The sequence below is a fragment of the Odontesthes bonariensis genome, chromosome 9 (assembly GCF_027942865.1).
Source record: "Odontesthes bonariensis isolate fOdoBon6 chromosome 9, fOdoBon6.hap1, whole genome shotgun sequence".
Lineage (NCBI taxonomy): Eukaryota > Metazoa > Chordata > Actinopteri > Atheriniformes > Atherinopsidae > Odontesthes > Odontesthes bonariensis.
Window position 1 is genome coordinate 29,684,048 of NC_134514.1, and position 20,494 is coordinate 29,704,541.

Genomic DNA, 20,494 nt, shown 5'->3' on the forward strand with positions numbered 1-20,494 from the left:
GGAGGGCTTTGCCACTGGAGCTTCTAAAACAGCGATTCTGGTGATAAACAGAAAAACAGCAAGTTATCTTTCAGTGTATTCATCTTTGAGATAATCATGCCAAAATTTGAAGAACTGTGTTTTTCAAAAATTGATTAAGTTGAGAAAAGGGTGATCAATCATGTTTATTACATAATTATGTGCATTGTCCAGCATATCTGGCAACAAAAGAAGATAAAACCTGTTCAAGAAATTTTTATTGTTCTCTGTTTCTTACCCTAAACAAGCATTTTAGTGACGCTGACCCGACATTTTCTTCATCAGTTATTATGTCAATTGAGAAATGTATTGGTCAACTGATTTATGAATCAGGCTTCAAAAGCAGAAATTAGTTTTCATGCTGCAGGTCTGTGAGGACATTGGCATAACAGAAACACCTGCAATTCAATGTCACTGTCCTGTTCAAATAACAATGTTAATCATGTTTCTCTCGATCTAGTGAACACTGTGACTGGATAGTGTAGTGGTAAGATGTCTGCCATTCATGTGGGTGATTGGGGTTCAAATCCAGACCCCCTCCATAAAAGGTACTATCTCCAGTAGGGGTCCTTAGGCAAGAACCCCTTACACTACCTGTCTGAGATATGAGTATAAGTTGCTTTAGATATAAGCGCAAAATACATAAACATAAACTGTCTTATCAGAGCTTATTTTCCGTAGTGCTGAGATCAGCTCGAGCTTAGATTGTGTCTCCTTTACAAATGACCTTCAGTGTCACGATAAAACATAAAAATAAACTTTTTTTTCTCCCCATACAACAGTTGTAACATTACTTTGCAACTTTCTTAGCTCCCATCTAGACCAGAGCACTGTGAGTTCTGATGTCCTTGAACTTTTTCAGGAGTGCTTTGATTCTTCTGTACAGGAAAAGAAAAGGAGAAAAAAACATCAATTCTCCCCCCCAAAAAGCTTTTTGCTTATAAACTGGTCAAACAGACTACAATAACTACAGCACTGCTGTCAGTGAAGGCAAAAAAGTAGTCAAAATTTTCGATGAATGAGGTCTAAAGAGTGTCCTAAAAGCACATAGTGTCAAAATTTCTTGACAAACCTTGTGCCGACACTGAAACATGGTTCCAAAAAATTTTACCGAGTAAAATGTGTATGAACTGTAGTTAAATATGTTCAGACTGACTGAATTTCAAACTAGAACCTTCTGATGAGGTTCCAACGCAGGTTTGATATGTCACAACATAGACGTTCTACAATGTGATTGTGACATCACCTCACAGAATCCAGAAAAATTTTAAAGAATAATTCTGCACACTGTGGTTACTGATACCAGCAATAAGCTGTTTGCTTCAAAACTATTTGTGATGTCTAAAAGTGTAAAAGAAGCATCAATTTCTGTGGTCTTGAAATATTTGAAGTTTTCCTCCATTCTGGTTCATTTCTGCCGACTTTCTGTGCTATTATTTTTCTTGTTGCACCTTTTCATCTGAGTCCCCCCCCCCCCCCGATAATCTTATCGATAAAACCTGTTCAATTTATTTACAGGTGAACATGCAGATTCCAAAAGAATACATTTGCTTTTCTATGAATGCACACATATAGCAGTTTATTGTTATAAACTGGTAATAGGATTTCCTCATTAACATAGCAAACAGCAGCATGAGGAAGTATCTTCATCATAAATGTTAAATCATAAAACCGTTTCAAAGTCTCTCACTGGTGAAAAGGAGCCAACCAAACTCTGAAAGACTCATTATGAATATATATAGTTTTTTAATAAATCATGAATCAAGCCATATTAGGGCTTCAAGAGAAACTTTAAAACTCTTCATTCAAAGACTAAATTAAACATGGAAGATTTTTCTCTCCTCATATACACCGAAAAATTGCAAGAAACCCCAAGCTACATCTCAGACTCTACAGGCCTCAATTAAAGCTATGGTAGGTAATCCTAGAGAGCTAGCAAGAGAGCTAGCAAGATTCGAAAGTGTCCCCTCCTCTAAGCTCCACCCCCCCCTCCCCATTCCGTCAGTGCTTCATCCAAAGCCGGTAGAACCGCATGCGCACACGGAGCAGGGAGCCGACAGAGGGGGGCGTAGGCAGAAAGCAGAGGCATCTGATTGGTTTTTGTAGGCGCTCCAATCCGAGATCAGCCGCTGATCTCGGATTGGTCAGCTTTTTCTCAGTCCTGCAGCTGCCACAGAGGTCTGATTATTTTCGTCCCTTTTTCTAAATACATCTTGTATAGATTTCTCTCAGGACAGACGGACCATTTCACCCAGTATTACAAAATGTGTTTCTGAACAGGATTACCAACCATGCCTTTAACATGTTAAATATCATGACAGTAGGATTAAAAGAAGACTGAACAAGTATGGGTTGCTTGGAAGTGTTGCCAAATTAAGGCGATTTATCTTCTTTTTCTTTTTTAAAAAGGAGGAAAAAAAACAACGTGGCAACACAGCTTAGATTTGTAAAGTTACATTTGGAACAATGTGCTTTCGACATAAAGACCAAAGTGCCGATGTTTGGTCATCATGCACAGCACCATATTTGATGAAAACCAAGCACAACAGATAAGCACAAACCCCTCGTACCAGTTAGGTATAAAGCACAGTGGAGGTGGTGTGATGATTTGGGCTTGTTATGCAGCCACAGGACCAGAGCACCCTGAAGTTATTGAGTTGGCCATGAACTCCTCTGTATATTAAAATATTGATTTATTTATGTTTGACCAAATGTAATAGTCTAACATGAGGCCATCTATCTGGGAAATGACCCCATGCATACCAGCAAATCTACAACAGAATAGCCTAAAAGGAGAAGAATCAAAGTCACAAGGGTCCAGTCATGTACAGACCTCAACCTGAGTGACATGCTTCAGAGACATGTGCATAACTCACAGCCTTCAAACCTCAGTGTAAAGACGAGTAGACCATAATTCCTCCAAAGAGCGATTTATGATTCATACAGAAAATGATTACTTTTTCTAAAGGTGGTTTTACAAGCTATTAAATCAAGGGATATATTTCATTTTCCACACACTGCTTCTGCATGACAGTACACATCTCTATTGGAGTGAAGCAGGGCTGGAGGGTACCACCCAGCTGCCCAGATAGACAGCAATAAAAACCGAGCAGATTCTCAGAGAAAAACAGAAGTGATTCACTCTATTTTGTATATTGTTACACGAGCAAAACAAGTTAAACAAGCCTTGAAGCACTCTGGGTGTTTAAACTTTGAAAATAAGAGTAAGGGATGTTATTAGATTTTACAGCCAAATGCCAAGAAGTGCACCAAGACACAATTCACTGGTTTCTCAGCGAGACTCAGAGAAAGCTCAATCACCATGGTAATGTTAATTGGAGTTCACTACACAGCTGATGGACATTTGGTAACTGACATTTACTCTCTGCTATTTATACACACAACACTATGTGAAACCGTTGGATATATCAAAATTTCCAAAGTTCCCACATGAAAAAGCTGTTTACACCCCTCTGCAGGAATCATTTTATCGCTGCCAGTGCACACATCATCACTGACACAAACACAACATTCAGACCATCAGTAGCTGGAATCCAGCTTCCATCTCTCCCAGAAAATATAAGGTGTAGTTACTTGTTGTGTTTGCTTAAAACATCTTTCGGATTTCTAGTTTTTTCTGAAGTGATTTGAGACACAAGTCATCCTAAACTAAAATGATTGCTTAGAAATTTAGCTACCATACATTTAATAAATTAAATGTGTGCATGTGTGTTTGTGTACATCTAATCGTCAGGCACAAACTAATAAATGACATCATCACTTTGGGGGTTTGATTCAACACTTTCAGGGATTTTTGGGATATTTTGAATTGTCCTTTATCTTTTGCAAAGAAACAGTTAATTTTTTTGTAATTTTGAGTGCATGTGCACCGTGGTGCTGTAATGAATAAAAGAGAGCATCTGCCAGCCTCAGAATATATCTGTTCACAGATGAAGACTGATTTGAATGTGTACCTAAACGTTTATTAATCTCTGCTACCTGTGACATGAGCAGAGTCTCATTCACTCGTTGACTGAGGAGTGAGTTCTGTGAAATTAAAATGGAGTGGTGCCAACTGAGGCTGATTGTGTGCCTTGATTTGTGTGCTACATGAATGATGGTGTCAGTGTTGGGATGGGTCAGGAAACAAAGCTATAATTCAAACAGCCAACAATCAAAGTCACATCTGAACAAACTCCACCTCAAAGAATTGTTGCTTAAAAAACTGCAGAAGTAATAATATTGTAACTAATGATTTTATAGTGTGTAATGATGATACCTCTCATAGTAAACATTTTCTACATTTACGTTTTATTTACTTAACTGAAAAACATCATTGCAAGAAATTAAGTTATTAATTAGCACAAGTCTTTTATGGTATATTTTCACGAGAAAAGAATTTGAATACTTCCACCGCTGACAGTTGGTCACAATTTCCCTTAATAATTTGACAGCGCTAATTGTTTCTCAGGCTCGTCTGGTTACGATCAGGGACGCCAGCGACACCTTGTGGTGGACACGAAGAACGGCAAATCTGGTGACTACCAGAGGCGGAAGTGTACGGTTCGTCCCATTCGACTTTCCGTCGGACGGCGCTGTCATGTCTGCCCCCTTGATTGTAAGTTATTTTTTACATTTCGACTTAATGCTACAGTGTTTAGGGTATAAATTGTGTCTTAAGCTGACTTTTTAATTGCCTGTTTCGCCGTGTTCAAGGCAATGTTTACTCTTGGTTGATAGGCTCATAACGTCTGCTATCGCCTGGATTTTACAAGGAGGCTGTACTAAATAAGCATGTTAGCTTAAACTAACTTATGTGTAGGAGCCATACATTGATTTTGAGTTGTTTTATTTTGTATTATTCTATTTTTTGTTTGCACATGCATGACGTCAGCAGGAGGCTGTCGCCGGTGTCTGTGGGTGGCACTTTGGGTGTGTTTTTCCTTTAAATGAGCAGGTGAGCTCAGCTGTGATGGGATGAGCTTGGATCATGGCGGCTGGGTGAGCTTGGGGAAAAACTTTTTGTTGACCGTAACCGTAAACGTAAGCATAATATTAATTGCACTGTCAGAGGCATCCTTGCACAGCTCGTGAAATGCATCAAAAGGAAGTAAGTGTCTGTCTTTTATGTACAAGCTCGTGAGATGGAGCAATAAATAACACCATCGTGTGCAATAGTTCTGCGTGACGCGTCTTCAGTAGTAAAACCCCATGTCTTAGCCGGCCGCGGCGTTTGTATTGGTTTTTAAGTTTATACGCCGCAATATTATGCATCTGTGTTTTCTATCTGTCTGGGTGTATAACGGGTGTTTTTACCACCTTCAGGGCTGTATTTTTTATTTTACCTAATGTCTTTTTTAAACTGTACGTAAGATAATTATTTTTTAAAAAAAAGGGCAGTTGGAATCAGGACAAGGGCAGGACATCATTGTTCTCATATTTCCCACTTAAACTGAAGTACAGTATACACTGTTCTTGCCCTCCCTTGCATCACATCTCCGTCACATCAAAAAGCGTCAACTAAGTGTAATGTAATGTAATGTAATCTCCTCTATCTCCATGCAGTCTCTACACAGATGCTGCCAGCGGTCAGCTCAACTCATTGTTGCTAGGCGACAGTGGAGCTCCAGCTCAGCATCTCCGCCTCCCCTTCTCTCGAGGCTCCTCCTCATCCTCACCCAGCGTTTCTATGACGTAGAGATGCTCCTGAGCTGGAGGTTTCAGATGAGTAGGAAGCGCCTCCAGAGGAAGAATGTGTAAGACACTAACCTAAACCCAGAGAATCGTCTACACTGCTGCTGTTGTGGATCACATCTGTTGCTGGGTAGACTCCTCTGAAGTGAAATAATAAGCTGTAGTTCCTTATGACACACACCTTTCTCTGCTCAATTATAGATCAGTGAAACAAAGTGACCACTGAGCTGACCCCTCCAAAAATATCTGCTGGTTATAGATTGCAGAACGCATTAATATTTCTCGGTCATAATCATTCGGATTCAAGTGAAGTGAAATTATTTGCCATCAATAAGCACTTTGGTTTAATGTCAGATGCAGTTTGTCATGTTACTGTATATAATCAACCATCTCTGATTTCCCTGCTCTCTATCACAGTTTCTATGGCTACACGCAGAGGTTATACGGATCAGACATAGCATCTGCATATTATATCTTAAGTCTGAGGGGAGGATTTCGGTAAGTGCCCCATCTCTTTGCCTCTACACTGTTTGTAGATGCTATGTATACACTATATAAGATGGTCTTGAAATATGGACCACATCATGAAGGTGTAAAAATGACCTAATATAAGCTCCCAAAGCCAGAGTTGGCATCTTTAAATACAGATCATTTTGGAACTTAACCCCAGCAATCTGACAAGCTGCTGTCAGACTCTTTTCACATTTGTCTTTGATGTCTCCAAAATAAGTTGAAATGCATCGAACACTGTTTTCTAAAAAAAAAAAGTTTTTTTCATTATTATTTTTCTGGTGCATTTTGTAGTTGTTTTTGTGCAATGTTTGCGTTCAGATCTTGTCCCGAGGGGTGTACTATGAGGCAGCATTAACGGCACAGAGAAGTGTGTTCAGTCTAAAGTCTTTAATTTTCCGTGTCATGAAAATGACTCTTATAGCCTGGCGAGATCACCGAGATAACTTACTGTGAACACATAACCTTCGCTGGACAATCTTGTCAAATTACTGACGCTAACACAGATTACAAAGTGAGTTAGTCTACATAAAGGAAAATATTTCATCTGTGTTCATCACTGTGATTTGGACTGAGGTAGAGGTGATTTCCAAATTATTATGGGACACTCTCAGAGCTCAAAGCCCTTCTTGAGTATGAAGTCAAAAGTTTAAGAGCTGTCTTTGCAACTAGACAATCAGCTTGCATTTGTTAACTTCTGATTGCTGTTCTTGTTTTAATTGAAGCAGCATTGGTTACTCCTTTAACAGTTATTATATACTTCACACCTCTCCATTCACGCAACCCGCTCTCCTTTTGGATGCGGCCTCAGACGATCAGTGTACTTTGTACATAAAAAGCATCAAGTAATGTGTTAATTGCCAGTTTTATGTGAGTGCGCACAGAGCCTGAACAGATCAGAACCACCATGATGGTGCCCGTTATCTCTGATTCAAGTTTTAGGATTTGACGAGCAGCTAAGACAAAGAAAGCCTGGCTGTGTTGATCTTCCTTTGAAGTACACCCCCCTGGTGCTGCTGTGATCCAATTGTAACATGATCCTCAGGTATGTTGGCCATTCGGATTGGTTCCATTCAGACCACAGGGGCAAGTTCAGCTGGGATTTCTTGAATCACAAAGACACACCTCTAGAGGAAGTAGACATGAGCCACACAGTCATCAACTACACAGGACTGTTTAACCTGGGTAATGAGTTCTAACACTTTATCTTTATTTCTCTTTTCAAAATCCTCTTTAATCCGCTATAACCTCCTTTTTGTTATGTACTTGCTCTTTTATTCTGCCAGAAAGAATAAAATCTGCTACTGAATCCTTGCTAGTTTAGTTTTTAAATGCTTTGTCTCTCATCAGAGAAACAGCGACAATTGCGGACTCTGAAATTGCAAGGGTGTCCTGAAGTGGATGACTGGTTCCTGGCTAGACTCCATGTGTTCCAGAACTCTCTGGAGGAGCTGGACATTTCTCACTGTCCACGCATCACCACAGGCGGCTTGGCTGCACTCAGGAATCTCAAGTAATCAGCCAAAACTCACATAATAGCCAAGTAAGCAGTACAATAACCACCACTCTAATAAGCTGTTCTCTTTTGTTTCTGTTGTGTGTGTGTGTGTGGGCTGAAGGGGACTGAAGCATCTGAACGTGTCATCCCTTCCGGGAATTTCGAGTCCTGGGTTGGTGATCATCCTCCTGGAGGAGATGTTACCACAGTGTCTGATCACAGCTGACGGTTATGACCTCAGCGGGAGGCAGGAGGAAGGGGGGGGGGGCACAGACGAACGGACATAGAGGTAGTGCAGAGATGGGGACAGCAGTCGGTGCTGACAAATATGGACAAAGAGCTCATGTCGTGTGACAGATTTGTCGAGGTATGAGTTCTGAACTGACATTTGTACATGTACATTTTTATGAACTGGTTGTCTATGTGTAATGTCAGTCTGTATTTCATGTTTGCTGCATAAACCCCAAATAAATTTGCTGATAAAAGTGCGCATTCTTCATGTCAATTTTAATATTTGCTCAATGATTTATGTCTCAATCAAATTGCACATTGTCTGCCATGACCTTTTTTTGTTGAGTTTAAACATAGAGTGTAAACATGATTGTAAATGTACTTAATAAAGACTGAAACCGGGAATATTGTTTAACTTTGTGAATTCGCATTGTAAGTGTTCAGGACATTGCAAACCATGTGGTCACACATCGTAGTGTGTCGGTATGTATGTCTAATCTTCACGTTAGAAGCTTATATGTGTAAACTAAAGCCCATAATCCAGTATGAGTTGTTCCTGCAGCAGTGTTACAACTCACAGGGGGCTGATGAAAACACCTGTAATACCAGAGAAATACGAGTGACTGCGGCTGAAGAAACCACTCCTACATGTGTATGTAAAGATTTAAACCAATTAGGTCGGCAGGTTTCATGTGAGCAGATCATATATATAGAATAGAATAGAAAAATATTTTATTCATCCCACGTGGGGGAAATTCAAATATAAGCTACCTTAATTTTCTCTTACATTGGATTGTACTGATGAATATGATTATTTTGTACACAAATTGTATGCACGGCTCACATTTTACCTATATTTATTTAAAAGTGTTTGATTAATACAATAGATTTTCGCTAAAGAACAGTGCTGTAATTAGTAGTAGGAACTAATCATGCCTCGTATACTGTGTCGCGATAAACACGGACATTGTTTTTGACGGACAACAACAAGACGGGACAGCTGAGTGCTAGCTGTATAGTATATCCCTGCAACAACTTTATTAAAATATTGGGTATTTAAATCGATTGTCATCTGTACCCTTGCGGTGTAAGGTTCTCAGCAGACGGATAAATGTCTGATGCATCAGGTTGGACGGCTTTCTGATCCGTAAACAACACACAGTTTCGATAATTGGTTCCGCTGCGCTAATGAGCTAGCTTTGCGGCTTTAGCTTTGTACATTGAAAAGTCTGTGCCGAGCTTGACGTTCTGTTTAATTTTTGAATTTGTAGAACTTCCTAAAAAAGAAGAAGAGTTGGAGGTTACTCCTGAACCAGAGGTAAGAACAATTTATCTTGAGTTGGAGATAATTAGCCGCCATGAATGGCTAACCTGACTGTTGTTAGTTGGGCATAACAAAACAAAGCCTTAACGTGTCCGCGTCGGATGCAGCAGGGTTTGATGAATAAAACGGACTAGTCATTAAATGCAGTATTGTTTTCTCCGCAGGAGCAATCCGACGACAGCAGTGAGGACGAGGCTGCAGGAGACACAGAAAGTACAATTCTGCCGTTGTTGTTGTTTTCTTTCCATTATTTGACATGATGCTGAGAACCCGTCGATGGTATTTATTATTATCTACATTTCCATAGATGATTTCAGGGACAGGTTTGGGCTTAATAATTTGACCTATTGCAGAAGTTGCAAACACATGAATTCATGCCATTCATGTGCACAGAGATCATGGGGAAGTATGCGCAAAGTTCTCATACAGTGATCACAGCCACGTGAAAGGGCACAAATGAATAGTGAAGTATTTTTTTCTCACAATGAATTCACTGGGTCTCAACTTGTAGGCCATATAAGATTTTTCTAACTTTAAATGGAAATCTCACTGCACACACTTTTGGTCATTGATCTGATAAGATGACATAATTTATGCTGCCATGTATGCACCTTCACATTAGAAACACAACGACATATTATCTGCTTATCAATGTTAATTTTGTGTAAATGATGATATTTCATTTTAAAGTTTTCATCGGTTAATACTGATGACTTGCAAGGGTCACTGTGGCTGTCCCCTGTATTTGAATGAGTGCTGCCTGCCGTATTTAGATGGAAGTCAAAGAGCTACATATATCCAGACTATTCTGCGTCATTATTCTGACCACACATAAGTAAACATATTGATCATCCTCATCTTGTGTTCCTGCCAGTGGACTTCCTGCGCAACCTCTTCTCCAGCACTCTGGGTCTCGGCTCAACAGAAAAAGTTCTGGATGAGCTGACTCTGGACGGGGTGGTGCAATACATAAAGAGTGGCAAATGTGAGTGTTTTCCTGCTTCATCTCAACCCATTCGTTATGGGATTTCCCATAATGGATAGACTTACTGCTCACAAGTTGATTATTATTTATGGAGTCACTAGTTTCTTTCCGTCCAAACAGGTAAAAACATTCTTTGCATGGTTGGAGCAGGAATATCCACATGTGAGTATATTAGCTTTAATATCACATTCAGTTTTGTTGTAAACACTTGTTTGTACAATCTTCATCAGTAATTCCTCACATCCTCTCCTTTCACAGCCGCTGGGATCCCAGATTTCCGCTCACCAGGAACTGGCCTGTATGCCAACCTGCAAAAATATGACCTGCCTTACCCAGAGGCCATCTTTCAGATCGATTACTTTAAGGTTAGTGAGAGATTACACTGATCAGCATTTACATTATGATCACCTGCCTAATATAGAGTGTGCTCTCCTCATACTGCTAAAAGAGCTCTGACCAGTCAAGAGACTTTTGAAGTCAAGGGAACATGGCAGGCTCTTTGACATGCTTTTTAGCCCTTCCTAGGCTGTCCAAGGGTTTGGGTTAGGGCAATTGAAATACAACAACAAGCAATAAAACAACATGACATTTAGTGAAAACACAACCAGCCACAAGGCCTACAATAAAAAAAAAAAAATACAAGAATGGCTTAAAGTAGTAAAATAACATTCCTGCCGTCAATAGCGTGTTGAAAGTTTCAAAGGTCTGAACGGTTCTTTTTTTTAAGAGATGAGTTGGTCCATCAATTAGGAGCGTCCATTGCAGAAGGACTGTAGTTTTGTGTCTGGATCTTGGAACTTGGAATCTAAAAGCATGTGGTTGGTTTGACGTCAATGTTCTACCTGCAGCATAAACATGGAAAAGTTCCCCTAGACAGGGTGGAGCCTTTCCAGCATTCAATACTTAAACTCAATCCTGTAACAAACAGAAAGTCGTTGAAGTGAGGCCAACACTGGCATTGATAGATTGATTTATTTATTTTTTTCCTGTTTAAGGACGAGCTGTGTTTTTTTATTTATTTATTTATTTTTATTTTATTAACCAGCTGCTAACGAAGAGAAGATTGATACATACCCAAAAAACAATGAATTGGAATAATCTTGCCCAGACAAAAGGATACCTGGTCAAGTTGTTTTTTTTTTCAAATTGGATTTTCCAAAACCAATTACTACAAATACTTTTTAAAATGAATAATTAGTAGTCATTAAACCAGAGCCTGTAACCTCCTTGGCTGCTGTGGTCAGTGACTACTTATAACCCTTTATTATGACAATTATTGTTAGATTTTAATGTATTACTTTACCTGTCTTCACAGTCACTACAGAAAGTAATATTTTCTCCACCTTGCATTACAGAAACACCCAGAGCCGTTCTTTGCTTTGGCAAGAGAGCTTTACCCAGGACAGTTTAAGGTACAGTACAAAACCTTTAATCTGTTAATTGATGATTCTTTGCCCTTTCACACGTAAACGAGTCACTGTGGTGGTCTCTACCCTTGTGCTTGATTTCAGCCCACAGTCTGTCACTACTTCATAAAGATGTTGAAGGAGAAGGGGCTCCTAAGACGCTGCTACACACAGGTTAGAAAAACATGTGGCTTCACATTAATTAAAAGTAAGTAAAAGCGCTAATTTTTATGTATTTACATTACCGAGTGTGTCCATGCAGAACATCGACACTCTGGAGAGAGTAGCTGGGCTTGAAGGAGAGGACCTAATCGAGGCTCATGGAACTTTCTTCACTTCTCACTGTGTCAGCTTCTGTTGCCGCAAGGAGTACAACCTGGACTGGATGAAAGGTGTCCGTTGCTTTTGCTTTGGATTATTGAGTTGTTACATATTTTCGATATATAGGATTTCAACTTTGGCTTTTTGCCTTGCAGAAAAAATCTTCTCTGATGCCATTCCAAGATGTGACAAGTGTAGCAGTTTGGTCAAACCAGGTCAGTAGAGCCTTTGTTCTGTAAGGCCTCCTAACCTTTGCACATTTCTTTCTTAATCACTTTCTAAGTTGATGAAAGCTTTTCTCATTGTCACTCCGTTCCTCTGTTCACCCAGATATCGTCTTCTTTGGAGAGAATCTCCCTGTCCGGTTCTTCACTTCGATGAAGATGGTGAGCATGTGCTGGTGCTTTGTGACATGAAGGAGGAGGTGTGATATAACTGTTTTTTTTCTTTTTCCCTGTAAGGATTTTCCTCGCTGTGATCTTCTCATCATCATGGGGACATCTCTGCAGGTCCAGCCCTTTGCTAGTTTAGTCAGCAGGTACTGCTGATCAGCTTTCACATTCCTAACTGCAGCACAGACATCGCTGCTGTTAGAGTCTGCTAGCAGTCAGCGGGCCTGTTCTGCATTAAGAAAGTCTCTGAGGAAGCCGCTGCACTCACCAAGACATTGCTCTGTCTTGTGTTTTTACCATTTTAGGGTTTCAAAAAGTTGCCCCAGACTGCTCATTAACATGGAGAAAGCAGGGCAGGTGAGCCTTCACTGCTCCATTTTTTTCTTATTTTATCCATTCTAATTTTTCCCTCACAGATATATCTATTGAGTTCTTTGTGTGTTTCTTCTGCAGGCCGACCCTGTATTAGGGTTGCTTGGTTTTGGAGGTGGGATGGACTTTGACTCAGACAAAGCTTACAGGTGATGCTGAGATTTCTTCTTTCTTTTTAACTGATTATTTGGTATTATTCATACATTTTTGTTTTTATATTAGGGCTTGGTTATATGAGTCAAAATTCATATCCCTGCGTTTCTGGGCAAAATGATGATATAAAGTATATATGTATTTTTTTTTACAAATTGGGCTAAATGCTAAATGTACCACAGTTTTAACTCAATGCCTCATGTATGATATCACAGCCACTTTAACTCTTTTAAGTACTTTAAGAATACCATACTTTTTATCTTTGTCACCCACATTCTCGTTGATTTTCATTCTGTTCGCCCTGCACTCACTGAACTGCATTTTCTGTCTTTTAATGAAGATGCCAAAAGGCTGAAGAAGTCTAAAAGTCGCTACAGTTACAGATTAACTGGGGCATATAACTGAGCCACCATCTCTGTAACCACAGATGCACAGAAGCAGAATCGAGTTATTGACTGAAGTATGTCAGGCGCTGCGATGCTGTGTGAGAAAATGTACAGGACAGTCTGCTGTCTCTAACTTTCTCTGTTGGAGATGTCCTCAGATAACTCTACGGTTAAAAAAAAAAGGATTTTATTACAGGGCTGTGCTGTTAAGATAAATACACAGACAGCTTTACAGAAACAGCATTGGATTAATCTGTATAAATGTATGATAACGTACCCCATTTAAAAAAATGAGGTGGGGGTGACATGCCGCAAAGGGCCACAGGCCAGAATCGAACCTGGGACAGCTGCGATGGGGCAAAGAGCCTCCGTACTTAGGCGGCCCGCTCATCCCAGTGAGCGAAACAGCGTCCTATTCATTCTTATTTTAACTTCAACCTGTTGGTGTTTTCTGTCTGCCAGAATAAACTGGCATCATACAGTTTAACATTTCACCACCAGATGGTGCCAAAGAATGAATAGAATAGATATATACTTAGGGCTATTTTGCACGTTGGTTGCAGTTCTAATGAATTAGGATAAATGAACACATGTGTGCTGAATGTTTTTGCACAGTATTGCACTTCATCGGTAACCGCAACCCACCCCTCCCCCACAGGCGTTTCCTTAAATTTCAACGTTATTGCTGATTCATTGTAGCGAGCCAGTCATTAGCCGCTTTCGGACAGAGTAGTTATAAGAACGCAGTTATCAGAACTGTCCTACTCGAATTTCGTTCTGATAACTGTCCTTCCCCAGCGGAACTGTTTCAGTCTAACGTAACATGTCACTGACGCAGACGGCTGCGCGCGGCGCAAAGTCCCGACCTGGTCCCGACTCATGAGCGAATGCAGACTGAAACAGTTCCGCTGGGGAAGGACAGTTATCACAACGAAATTCGAGTAGGACAGTTCTGATAACTGCGTTCTTATAACTACTCTGTCCGAAAGCGGCTATTGTCACTGAAAGAAAAACTTTTCATTTTTAATGCTCTAAGAAGGCATTACTTTTTAGTGCATGTGAATTCCTGTCATGAAGTGCAAAACTTTCAGATTTACCGTCTTAAAAAACACACACGTGTTGCTCTTGTTGTGCTGGGACCAGATATCAGATAGTGGGCTTTGTTTTTGGCCTTGATTGTTTTGCTTGTCAGTAACACCCAGTGATTTCCTAAGGTTGTATATTACCCTTTAAGGATTTGTATTTCATCACAGAAAGGAGAAATAGACTGAAAATCTGAAATGCAAAAAGTTGCAATAATAACAACAAAACATATATTCATCATATATTTTTAACAGCTTTATTTAAAAAGTTGCAATAATAACAACAAAACATATATTCATCATATATTTTTAACAGCTTTATTTAAAAAGTTGCAAATTCCTGACTTATCGACAGCTTTATAAGGGAAAAAATAATAAAACAAGGAGATTGTAACTGGCAGTGTGTAGTACTGGTATATTTGTCATTGAAAATAAGGACTGGTTATAAAGTCAGATCCTAACATGACTTTTTCCCCTTTCCAGAGATGTAGCTCACATCAGCACGTGCGATGACGGCTGTTTGGCTCTAGCTGACCTGTTGGGATGGAAGGTGAGCTCCATGTATTTTCTCTCAGAGGTTCTGTGCTCATGTATGGTTTGAGCTTTTTGTACAACTGTTAGAGCAGAGAGCAGATGCCACAGAAGGATCACATTTGATTGTGAGGGGGGAAAAGAAAAAAAAATGTCCGACCGCCATGAAGTCAACACCGTTATCCTCCCTCTTTTACCTGTATGTCCTGCAACACTGACCCGATAAGGTCAGCTACTGTGAAATAAATGTAATTTTTTTCATATATGCCTTCATATTTTTAACGTTAGAAATGAAAAAAAATGTTCTATGTATTTTTTTATTTTAAAGGACCCTGTACTCCAGCTCTGAAAGGTACAATTTTATACAACACCATATGATCAAGTGCTGTCTTATTGTTATTTTTAGCTAAAATTCATTTTGAATCCAAGCTGGTTTCATGTATTTTTAAAAAAGGGGAAAGGAAAAAACAAAAAAAAGTGCTTTCTCCTACAGAATCGAGTCATTATGATAAGAGAAACTGTTTGACAACTCTGTAGGTTATTATAGTTTGGCATACAGGTCTTGAAACTGGTGGATCCTCTCACAGATCAATCTAATATAAAAAACACAATAGCAGCAAAAGAATGCAGATTACAGCCAAATGAATGTGGCCACCTATGTCCAAACTATAGTGGCTGTAAAAAGTGACAAAAATATATACGAAACCTGCTAGAGCCAGCATTTTTGGTTTGTCCCTTCTGAGCCACTGTAATAACCTGGTGCAGCACAGCAAAGGGTCACGGAGGGCAATATTTAGTGACCTTAGATGTATTTTGCTCATTCTGCACCAATTAAAGCCTAGTTATAAAGCACATCAGTGCCCAAAGGTCCTCTTAAAGCTTACAAAGTGGTACTTTAACAATGCACAACTTCAATTTAACCTGGCACGTGATATAAAAGGTCTCTGCTTTGTTGTTATGAACAGGAAAAATATAGACTCCGTGTTTTTTCTGCAGTGAAGTTGCTCATTTTAAAATCTAATTCTACCAGGATTGAGCCCGCCCCAAGTGACCATTTGAGGAACTGCACTTGTTTATTGCCGCTTGATGACAACCTTATGTCAATGTAGTGAATAAATGAAAACTTGAAACACAAGCACACCCATCACAAAACATTCCATACAGCAACCTGCATTAGATGTCCTGTTTAACTACTCTTATAATCTAAATCTCAATTATATGGCTACAGTTCAACTTTTTATTAAAGTAATGCTACTGTTAAAGATGGACAACTAAATAAAATGGAAAAAGAAAAACAGGTGACAAACATTATGGAAGCAAACATTGAAGTGTGGCAGAGAGAGGTGTGGTAGATATCTTCAGAAATTGCCATCAGTGGATTTTGGCGTTTTTGTGGCTTGGCGGCAACTTGACTGATGATGTCACAGCATCAGCAATTAACACAAGTGAACTCTCTCAGTACACAACGTGTGCAGGAACTCACACCCAGCAGCTCAACATCTGAGGTGCATAGACACTCCTGCCCATTGACATGGGAAGATCACACCATCGCTGCCAACACGCATCACAATCTCTCCTCCTTCCTTTATCTGCCCATACAGTCCCAAAGCCGAGTAGAGGAGAGAGGCGTTAGAGTTGTTCCTGCAGCCAGGTCTCGGTGAAACAAATATTGCCTTCCTGATCTTCCATCTGTCAGCTCTCAAAGGGTGTCCATTTTATCCACCAGTGATCTTCCCACGAGGATCAAGGGAAGAAACGGTTTAAACTTCCTCCTTCTTTGGCTCCATTTTGTTCCTGCTCTGCATCCACAACATCTCTTATTCAGCCACTTGGGTGTGGGGTTTTATTCCAGGCATTATTTGGGCTTTAGAAAGCTCAAACAGCAATCTCATGGCTCATGGTTATTTATCATAACAGATACTAAAAGAAATTGCAGGATTATCGGCGGAAATTATTCCAGCAACACAGTATCCAAATCGGCATAGAAAATTTTATTTATTTTTTTCACAAATCACAGTTTCACAGAAAAAAACTCAATTAGAAAATCTCAAGAAGTTGCAAAGAAAGACACATTATGTTCCAGTGCTACTGCAGCAGCCTGCCACTGGAGCTGTTCTGCAGGAGCACATGACCCAGTGTGTAAAGCTAACACTGATGACTCCTTCCTCTTCAGTTTCACCAATAACGCATCGACTGCTCTGTCGCATGTCGTGTGAAGCCCAGCTCCGGTTTGTGTCAGTCAAACAGACATCGTGCCATTTAACCAGCTGACACGGAGCCTTTTTTTTCTCTTTTTTTTATTAAATTTAAAAGGATATTAACTGTGTGTCTTTTAAAAAACACATTCAATTATTATCAGACTGCAGAAAGGAATATTCACTGTCATGTTATAATCAATTCATCCCCTTATGTGTCAGGATTTGGGCGCAAAGCACACATATCGTGTGTCAAAATGCAGAGGGAAAAATAGGTGAGAGCTTTTGAGTTTGTAAAGTTCCTGTGTGAAGCTGTGGCCGCAGACTACCAGTGTGGACTGACGTGTTGTGATACCAAAAGCCTGAGTTGTTTTTTCTCTGTTTCAGCCAGCAGTCTGTCCTCCATTACTCCTCGCACCAGTCACCTTTAACCCCTTGCTTTGCTCTCATGTCTGTCCAGGCGGAGCTGGAAGAATTGGTGAAACAGGAGCATGACAGGATCGACAGCCAGGACAAGAAAGAGAAGGAGAGCAAAGGAGCTGCAGCCACGGCGAGTTCTGCGGCGGTGGGACCACAACCCAAAGCGGAGAAGTAACTCGTTAAAGAGCCTCAGTTTTTTTTTTATTGACAGCTACTATAGTGATGTCACTGTTTAGAGATGGTCCTTGAAGGGTGATTAAGATGCCAAGGTTTTTGTTTTTGGAAGTGAAGCTTTGGTGGGTGTATTTCACACTCTGCTCTTTAATCTGGGGACATTTAATTCTTCTGAAGACATCTGATATCCTTGTGTTATATGCTTCTGTTTATGCACTGTACTAACATTACTATACTTTCCATTAATTCACATTTGTGTCAGCAGCTAGGCAGATTTTACTGCAGCACAACACGATGTACAATTAATACATTTCAGCCACTTGGTTTGGAGATATGTGAAAGTTGGTTAATGAGGTTGTATCGCTGCATCAAAGCTGAAATGACAGAGTTCTGAATTGATGTCGGTTGACGTGCTTCAGCTCTCCATGTTGCTGTGAAAAGAACTTTGATTTGAAATAACTCAGCTGTTTAAACATGGGTTCATGTTTTCTGTTTTTTTTTTTCCCATATAAAACCAGTTGGCCTGATAAAAGTCTAATACTTTTTCTATACTAGAAAACTAACTCCCTGATAAGTGAACTCTTTTACCTGTAAATATAACCACGTGATAATCGGCGTTTGGACCCTCTTAAATGTCTTGATTTTTAACCAACAATGTTTTTTGCAGTCATTTTCTGTCCCTGTTTGACTTCCTGTATTTTTTGTTGTAGAACAGTGCTTATGTTCTTCTAATGGAACAACAAACTCAACACAGTGTCCCAACAATATCGCTCTTCTCTCTCTTATCTCAGTTGAGACCCTATGCAGTTCTTGGCTGATTTGGCTTTCTGTATCCATAGGGGTAAACAAAGCGCTGTATGGAAACCAAGATAAAAAACATTAATGGTTGCTAATTATAGAGATGATCTTTTTTTATTTGGATCAATTAAGTGGGTGAGCTGTCAGCATGAATTGTTTGGTAATAATTTAAAAAAAAATCCATATTGGGTGGACACAATAACTTTAACATGTATGATAATGATGGAAAGCAATGGTAAATCCTGCAATAAATTTTACCTTTGTGAAACTGATCATGTTCACTTGTTTGTGTCATAGTTTGTCATTCAGTACTTATTACATTACTCAGTAGATATTCTAGTGAACACAATAACTTAAAGTCGCACTTTAGTAGTTATTAATTCCCCACAAATTCAGTGGTGTGCCTCAAAATTGTACATTTCAAGATTATTGCACTAGAAAAAAGAATCTCACCTTTTCCTGCATTTCATATGGATCAGTGAATATACTAATGTGGGTCCGACTATACTTTTGCTCGCCAACAGATAACAGTTCCAGTTAACAGTGCATACCAGGGTAATTCGGCCAAACATTTTTGTACAAAGTTGCATGCACATGGAAGTGTTATAATGGTACTGTATTCACTTTGTATGACTTTGAGTTTTAACAATGCTAAAAACATAACAAAGTTAGGGAGGGCCCATGGCCCAGATCATTGCTTGAGTGTAGAAACTGCAAGAGCTGGACAGAGAAAACTCATCGCAAACATTAATTTACAAGTTTACGGACAAGCCAGCTTGTGGTTGGCTGTATCTTCCAGATAAAAAAAATGTTACAGTAGCGTCAAACTAAAAAAATAGTGGCAAAATCCAGCTGTTTTGGGGACTAAATTTGCAAAAAAAACAGTTGTCATAAAATTCAATACAGTATGCAGAACTGTGCGTGCTGGTATTTATTTTTTTGCCCAAACAAACCAAATCCACATCTGTTGTACTTTAACAGCTTTTGGTAGGACACGAAGGTTTACTGAATCTGATACCATGCCACTGCAGTTGAAAGCAGAACATTTCAGGTCTGCTTTCTGTGCCATGAGCAACACACATAAAGTTGCTTCTCCACCTGGCTTGTGCAACCCTCTCCTGCAACTTGTGCTAGCTTCCCATTTCATTGGTTTTTCACCGTGCAAATTCCTGTGCAGTCCCACTTCGCAAATAGTTTGGATCGGTTCTTCCAACCTTTTACATCAACATACGGGCTGTCAGACTTCGCCTTTCTGAGAATGTACAGTGCTCTGCAAATTCAAAGCAGAAATCCCCATCCATATCATTGATGGCTAATTTAGCTCATGATTTGTCTTGTAACACAGAAAATTACACCTTGAGGTTTTAGATGGTTTTTATCAGAGGAGGATAACACATACAGTAGTTGAAAGTCCTGACTGAAACTACAGCTATTACATGGAATTTTACATTTTGAAGCTAATTCCTGCACATGGTTGTGTAATAAATAATGATTACCCAGAAATGGATTCCTCAAACTGATCTTTCAAACTGTGTATGTAGCATACAAAGACTGATGTGTTGACAAAGAAAAGGTTTTGCAGATTTTTCTTTCTTTCTTTCTTTCATTTTGTGACTTAAAAGCAAGACAGAAACTTCCTGCACATGCCGTGCAGGAGTACAGAAGTTGGCGTTTTCACAATGTAATGAGCTCTTTGACAAATCATGTTTGATGACTATATTTTCGTTTTTTAAAGATTATTGTCTGGTATATTAAAAGTCTATTTTCAGGGTATGGTTTTAAACTCTTTGCATCGGTTGCAAATGGTTGCAAACACTGTCATATGCTGACAATAACAAAACTTCAAAGTTTTCAAGTTCATCCTCATTTTCCTTGTGTAGTATAGTATAGCACCAAGTACTGCTGATGGTGATAGGGAAATGATCGTCCTTGTCGATATTTAGTCATAAAACATTTTTGAGGAAAGCCCTCTTATAGGTCACACCATCACAGGACAATTAATCT

At 39.5% G+C, this 20,494-nt stretch overlaps 2 protein-coding genes across 4 annotated transcripts; both read left to right on the plus strand.

Moving 5' to 3' along the window:
• The first annotated feature begins 4,568 nt into the window (after nucleotides 1-4,568).
• On the plus strand, nucleotides 4,569-8,208 carry dmac2 (distal membrane arm assembly component 2). Of its 3 annotated transcripts, none has more exons than XM_075474490.1 (6): nucleotides 4,569-4,636; nucleotides 5,584-5,774; nucleotides 6,130-6,210; nucleotides 7,268-7,407; nucleotides 7,573-7,735; nucleotides 7,842-8,208. In XM_075474490.1, exons 1-6 carry the CDS (start codon nucleotides 4,619-4,621, stop codon nucleotides 8,005-8,007), a joined length of 759 nt encoding a protein of 252 aa, XP_075330605.1. In that variant the 5' UTR covers nucleotides 4,569-4,618; the 3' UTR covers nucleotides 8,008-8,208. The 3 variants fall into 3 exon arrangements, with proteins under 3 accessions (XP_075330605.1, XP_075330606.1, XP_075330604.1); XM_075474491.1 differs by lacking the exon at nucleotides 4,569-4,636 and adding an exon at nucleotides 4,644-5,128; XM_075474489.1 differs by lacking the exon at nucleotides 4,569-4,636 and adding an exon at nucleotides 4,644-5,019.
• Nucleotides 8,209-8,917: 709 nt separating this feature from the next.
• On the plus strand, nucleotides 8,918-18,762 carry sirt2 (sirtuin 2 (silent mating type information regulation 2, homolog) 2 (S. cerevisiae)). The gene is made up of 16 exons (XM_075473987.1): nucleotides 8,918-9,078; nucleotides 9,223-9,269; nucleotides 9,440-9,488; nucleotides 10,150-10,260; nucleotides 10,381-10,422; nucleotides 10,519-10,625; nucleotides 11,616-11,672; nucleotides 11,772-11,840; nucleotides 11,929-12,058; nucleotides 12,143-12,202; nucleotides 12,318-12,373; nucleotides 12,449-12,525; nucleotides 12,685-12,736; nucleotides 12,833-12,900; nucleotides 14,856-14,922; nucleotides 17,559-18,762. The coding sequence occupies exons 1-16, from the start codon at nucleotides 9,063-9,065 to the stop codon at nucleotides 17,691-17,693; spliced, it is 1,143 nt and encodes a 380-aa protein (XP_075330102.1). The 5' UTR covers nucleotides 8,918-9,062; the 3' UTR covers nucleotides 17,694-18,762.
• The last annotated feature ends 1,732 nt before the right edge of the window (nucleotides 18,763-20,494 follow it).